Source organism: Ruditapes philippinarum, unplaced genomic scaffold, assembly GCF_026571515.1.
Source record: "Ruditapes philippinarum isolate M1 unplaced genomic scaffold, ASM2657151v2 ctg1920_1_1_1_1, whole genome shotgun sequence".
NCBI classification, from domain to species: domain Eukaryota; kingdom Metazoa; phylum Mollusca; class Bivalvia; order Venerida; family Veneridae; genus Ruditapes; species Ruditapes philippinarum.
Window position 1 is genome coordinate 270044 of NW_026853468.1, and position 6275 is coordinate 276318.

The 6275-nt window shown below is 31.6% G+C and overlaps 2 protein-coding genes across 2 annotated transcripts; both read right to left on the bottom strand.

Annotated features, from left to right (window-relative positions):
- Window positions 1-347: 347 nt before the first annotated feature.
- Window positions 348-1415, bottom strand: LOC132736956 (uncharacterized). The gene is made up of 3 exons (XM_060724169.1): window positions 1373-1415; window positions 764-1101; window positions 348-566 (listed from the first exon to the last, which is right to left on the bottom strand). The coding sequence occupies exons 1-3, from the start codon at window positions 1413-1415 to the stop codon at window positions 348-350; spliced, it is 600 nt and encodes a 199-aa protein (XP_060580152.1).
- Window positions 1333-3623, bottom strand: LOC132736946 (uncharacterized). Its single transcript, XM_060724160.1, has 3 exons — window positions 3550-3623; window positions 2217-2336; window positions 1333-1618 (listed from the first exon to the last, which is right to left on the bottom strand). The coding sequence occupies exons 1-3, from the start codon at window positions 3601-3603 to the stop codon at window positions 1436-1438; spliced, it is 357 nt and encodes a 118-aa protein (XP_060580143.1). The 5' UTR covers window positions 3604-3623; the 3' UTR covers window positions 1333-1435.
- Window positions 3624-6275: the final 2652 nt, after the last annotated feature.

Genomic DNA, 6275 nt, shown 5'->3' on the forward strand with positions numbered 1-6275 from the left:
GAGTTCCTTTACCCTGTGAAACTTTCTACCTTTTCCAAAAAAGGGGTAACCATTTTTTCCCCTTAAAAAAAGAAAAAAGCTTTTTTGTTATTTCTTAAACCATAAAAATAAAAAATACTTAGTATTATTTAAAATTTCATGAAATATGAACATCAACATTTTATTTTGATACTTTTGGGGGGTGAATAATAAAATGTATTTTTTTAAACCCATTTACAAACAGTTGTTTTTAACTAAAAAATTCACAAAAATGTGAAATTTTATTTTAAATTTGTGCCTCCCCTTTTATTCCCCTTGCAAAAAATCATCCCGTTTAAATAAAAAATTCCCTTGTGGTGAAGGGTTTTTTAAATTTCCCTTTTACCCCTTTTAAACGGAGTCGCTCCATTGGCACGTGCGTTTTGTGCATCAGCATGACGTTCGCATGACAATCCATCTCCCCATGTAATAATTGGATATAGGGTACCGTCAGCTTCATTTTGGGGAACATAGCGGTGTAACATATCTAAAATGTTTATAACTCCTGCTGTTGTAGATGGATTTTCTTGCAGAACACCTATGTTAAACTGAAATTAAAAAAAAAACACACATTTTAAAATATTAGTAACCACTTCAAATTTTGATGTATGTTCTCACTCGCGCGGACGCACACAAACACATACGCTCGAAAATACACATGTTTTTTTATCAATAACAGTATTCAATTTACATTACAGAATAACGCATGTAGAAGCACTATTTCACATAGGAAAAATCCACTTACTATTTCACTTTTTCGTTTACTTTCTTCTATGTATTTATGGTCTTCTTCTGTCACCATTGTTTTGAGATGAGACAAAAGAGGAACGTGGTTCACTAATATCTCTATCACACTATTTATTAATGCGTCCTTTATCTTTAAAATCTCGGCTTCTTCTAGAAAATACTTCTCCAAAGGTACAGCGGTTGCCGGTATAACAGTTTTATCAATAAGGTGGCTGCTTTGTACACGGTTTTTTGCTACATATGCAAGTGCCCAACTTAAATACTTGTTTCCATGGTTGCGAGTCTGATGACGGGCCTTCACTTGCTTCCCAACATTGTCCCAACAAATTGTATAACCTTTAATTTAAACAAAATAACACTTCACTGATATATTTCTATAAAGTTTTGAAAAGCATGAAATAATTGGCTTTATTACACTTCTGAGTCGCTGTTAATGTGATAAAATCAAATATGTATAATATTGATACTGGTACAGAATATGTATGGAGTGCACTCTAAGTGCTGGTACGTATACTGAATCGGAAACTCAAACAAAATGTCTATTTTTCAGTTTGGAGCAGATTTCATACTAAAAAGATTTTTATTTGCAGAACGGTTTACAAATCACAGTAGATTCTATCAGTTACAATAATTAAGCAGAAAATTACCATGAGGGATGTCTTGAATATTTTCAACATATGGAAGTGTTTGGTTCTTCTAAAACACTTTCTTCAGCAATATCTTCCCATTCATCCATAGATTCAGAACTCTCGGAAGAAACTATTGAAGAGAGCTGAGATATGTCCGTATCATCGTCACTTACACTGGAAGCATCTTCTGTTTCCATGGCAGAATTAGATGGGAAAATGTGTTCCTGTACATAGAAAATTGCATAAAATGTGTCACATAGAGGATATTTAATGAGTGCAGTTCAATACTAAATTTATTGAACGAGTTGTATAAAATCATATTATGCGAGCCTCTGGCGAACATAATATTGTTTTATTCAACGAGTTCAATAAATTTAGTATTGAATCTACACGAATATAATATTCAATTTATTACATATATAAAAATAAGAACAGTAAAACTTTTTTTAAAATTTTGTTTAATTTTTTTAAATTTTAAAGCGGGCCCCTAGTTGGGAAAGCTAACATTAGCAAAGCTTTTAACGCTAATTTCTATATTTCGCAAAAAGACGTCACGTCAAAAGTTTTTAATTACCCCTAGTTTTAATATAGGGTTTTTTTTAAAATTTGGGTTAATTACACTCCTGTTTTTGCGGGTTTAAAGTGAAAAAGAAATCCCCCAAATTAACCAAAAGAGGAATTTAATATGATTTATTCATTCATTTTCTTTCAATTAATTTATCACGAACTTCCCGTTATTAAATAATAATTGTAAAATTACTAAAAATGCAAGGAATAACAACACATAATAATAAAGGTTTATTACTATTTCGTTGCATTTACCTGTAATTCTATCTTCCACTGTTTCAGTCCTTTATCAAACGTATCTGCTAACTTATCTAATGTTGACAACAGCAGGTTTTCAGCAACTGATATTCCGATGTGGTAGAAATCACTGAACAGCTGTAATGATAGATATGCAGACAGTAGTAATACACAATTGAATAACATAAGTAGTATAGCAATTAAATTCCAATTTTTAACAAGCATTTGATAGTATTGCGGGCAATACAGTAGTCCCCTACCGGTCCCTCAAAAAGTTCTTTAATTGTCATACACTCCTGTGTATTGCCATTTATAATGAATTTGAGGATGAAGTCTGTATTTGAAAATATCGACCACAAAACATAATAAAATAAGTTTGTCTATATCACAGTAATGTGTTAAGTTTCCATGCTTAGTAAGGAAATTATGTTTATACAACCTTATCATATTATTACGATGTGGGATTTTAAAGTAAATCCTATAAGGAATGAAGAAGTTGGAGTGAAAATACCAGTTTCTCAAAAAAAATCTAAGTTCAAGGGGGACATAATTCTGGAAATAGTCTTGCTAGAGTATTTAACCTTCTCAAAAATGTCGAGTGATAATAAGAAACATATATATGAAGTTTGAAGTAGATACATTAGGAAATAAAGAAGTTATTTAAAAAAAACAACATTTTTTTCCATAAAAAATCTAAGTTCAAGGGAGGTAATATTGATATTTTTTGTGTGTGCTAGAGTTATAAACCTTGTCACATATGATGTGGTTGATGACCAGGAACTTATATTTAAAGTTTGAAGTAAACACCTTAAGAAATAAAGAACATATAGTGAAAAAGCTGAAAAATTTAAATCAGAAATCTTGAAATTCAGGCTATTTGTTGCCATAGCAACCAGAATTTTCAACATAGGAAGAAAAGAAAAAGATGTGCATAATCTCCAGACTGCCATCTACCCATATTTCAAGTTTCATAAAAATATTTTCAGTACTTTTTGAGTTATCACTGGATCCAGTTTATGTGTTAAATTTGCCATATTTTCAGACTATTTGTTGCCATAGCAACCAGAATTTTAAACATAGGAAGAAAAAAAAAAGACGTGCATAATCTCCATACTGCCATCTATCCATATATCAAGTTTCATAAAAATATTTTCAGTACTTTTTGCGTTATCGCGGGATCCAGTTTTGTGGACGGACGGACTGACGGACTGACAGACTGACAGACAGACAGACAGACGGACAGACAGACGGACAGACAGACAGACGGACGGAGGGTAAACCTAAAGTCCCCTCCGGTTAAACCGGTAGGGGACTAATAAAATATGATATAGATAAATGACAATGAACTAACGGATCTCTTACAGCCGGCTCTCCACATCTGAATTGCATTCATTTTCTGGAACATATTTGCCCTGTGAGGTTTGATCTGAGCTACGATCTGACAAATCAATGAATCAATAACTGGTTTAAAAGATATCTCGCTACTCTTGCCTTTAACGAGCCTTCCTCTGAAAAATGTATTATGTTGTTAAGGCCTGTTTTAATACTTTTTATTATGATTAAATCATTAAAGAACGAAAACGCATATAGTATTTTGATATGCCTAAATATTCTTACAAAAGAAAGAGCGTATTATAACATGAATAAAATTACTCTCAAAATTATGTAATTTTGTAAATTTTACATGTCATTTTAAGAAAGTTATGTCATTTTGTAAATATTACATGTCATTTTAAGGTATGACAATCCTTATGTATTACCTCCTGCTTTGAAGAGCATTAAATTGTGCTAAAATTCCGGTTAACGAAACTTAGGGACGTAGGTTCAAACCCCAGAAGGGTCAACTTTTTTTCTTTAAACATTATGTATGTACCTGTAATATGCCTTTGTTGAACTAAAAACATGTTTAACTTTTAAATTAATATAATACTACATGATATTTTTGAAGTCTAATAAAGTAAAAACTAGACGGTAAAATTATTTAATATTTTTACAAATATAGCGCAAGTTAGGTGGTCATACATTAAGCAATCAAATAGTTACCTCATTAGTGTGTCTTCGTTTCCTGGGTAGGTGCAGGCTCCAACTAAAACATTGAACAATATTGGTGCATGTAACTTGACCAACTGAATTAAGTCATCCCACCTCAAATTACGAAAATTTTCAAAGCTAGCCTTCTTCGTAATTTGAAAATCTTGTTTTAGGAGACACAGCACTTCTTTTCTAACATGACGTACCAACAAACTGATTAAATCACGTTTTGCCGCCTTTGATCGTTTTATAAACCATCGAAACCCTGCCTTGTAATGGTAGTTGATTATATATTTGGATCCAGTAGACAGTGTATATTTCTGAACCTACAACATGCACACAATCATATTTACGTTTTATATGAGAATAACAATTTATAACATTGTGATTGTTATAAGTAAACATTAAACTGTGACACTATTTCATTATTACAGCTGAAAACGCTCTCGATAATCTATGTAAACACTATATTTGCTTTTAAGTTATTTATTACTGTATAGTTTTTTTTATATATATATCTGTTTATTTATGTATCTGTATAATGTAGTCTCAATTTTTCGACGGCAAGACAGACCGATTTTATAATCTGATATTTCATAGATGTCTGTCTTCCATCGTATATATAAAAAAAGCCCTAAAGCGCACAATTTGTTGGGCTACTGTATATAGTGTATAATGTTGACAGGGAAATGAACCATTTAAATAAAAAAAAAAATGTATGCCCTATCACATCTCATAAATGAATTTGTTTTCATTATAACGTTTTCACATTTAAAATAAATTAAGAAAAGTTTATCTAAACAACGAGCTAACATGCATGACTGTCACCTCTACGGAAAAATATCGCTGTAGTGCCGTAAAAACATGTGTATAAATTTTAATCGACAGAAATTTGAACTCATTAACCTACCCTTCCCTTTAAAGGTGTAGATGTGAAAATCGTGCTTTTGAATTTTTTTCTGTGGAGTAAAGGTTGCTTTCTTTTTCCGTTTTGTAGATACATAAGTTCCAGGCAATGTCTTGTCAAAAAGTTTCTGTTTAGATGATTCTCCTATACTTGCAGACATTAACAGTTTCTCGCACTCTAAGCACAAAAATCTTTCATCACGTTTTCCTTTTGGCGTAATTGTACTCCCTAATATGTCCTGTATTACTTCTTCGCTATGTTCAAGTGTCAGTAATGGTTTTCTTCCATAACTCTTCTTGTAGACCTTAAACTTCTCACCACAATTTGAGCATTCCATTTTAACACATGCTTTAATAAATGATTACTAGCATCTCTCATTTATTTTAAGATTCCATTTCCCAACATACAATGCACGCTGTATATATAGATCATCAACTGTACAATTATGGAACCGGTCAATATAGACAACGACCAAACAGATGCGACGCGGCATTATCTTTGATCATTTGACCAGGCCTCCGGGGCAGAATAATATTTGGCACCAAGATTGACATGTTTATATAAAGTTCGGCTCAGTTACGTAAAATAAAGAGAACGCTTTTTTTCGAAATGGATGATAATGTGTTACAAAAAGTAAAAGTAGAGTTTGGGTTTAACTTCGATCTGAAAAAAGAGCAGTTAGAAGTTATTGAATCAATAATAAAAAAGAAAGACGTGTCTGCAATTCTACCAACGGGCTTTGGGAAGAGTTTATGCTACATTATACCACCGTTGTACTTAGACGCTGTAAGTATTATGTTGATTATTCTTTATATAATTTTACGATACATGTATATTTTAAAGCAGCACGCCTCCAGATTCATGCTTATTTTCAATATAAGTTTGATTTCCTTTAAAAATAATTTGGGGGCTCATCTAGATGCATGAGCTTTTAAGAATAGGCAATAACTTTAACACGTTTCTATAAATAAACTTGATTATATCGAAAGATTTCTACTTCGACAAAAATCTGAACGACGTTTTAAAAAGAATAGAATTATTTGTAGAAAATAAATTTTATACACTTAATATAAATTTAAAAATAAATAACTCAGTAAAAGTGATGAAGGTAAAAGATAAATGAATATTTATTCTTATGT

Coding starts and splice junctions, on each gene's coding strand:
- LOC132736956 (XM_060724169.1), bottom strand. CDS start 1,415: ATGGTAATTTTCTGCTTAATTATTGTAACTGATAGAATCTACT. Junction 1,102..1,372: donor TGTAACTGATAGAATCTACT/GTGATTTGTAAA, acceptor TTTAAATTAAAG/GTTATACAATTTGTTGGGAC. Junction 567..763: donor GTAAACGAAAAAGTGAAATA/GTAAGTGGATTT, acceptor TTTTAATTTCAG/TTTAACATAGGTGTTCTGCA.
- LOC132736946 (XM_060724160.1), bottom strand. CDS start 3,603: ATGTTCCAGAAAATGAATGCAATTCAGATGTGGAGAGCCGGCTGTAAG. Junction 2,337..3,549: donor GAGCCGGCTGTAAGAGATCC/GTTAGTTCATTG, acceptor CTATCATTACAG/CTGTTCAGTGATTTCTACCA. Junction 1,619..2,216: donor AGTGGAAGATAGAATTACAG/GTAAATGCAACG, acceptor TTCTATGTACAG/GAACACATTTTCCCATCTAA.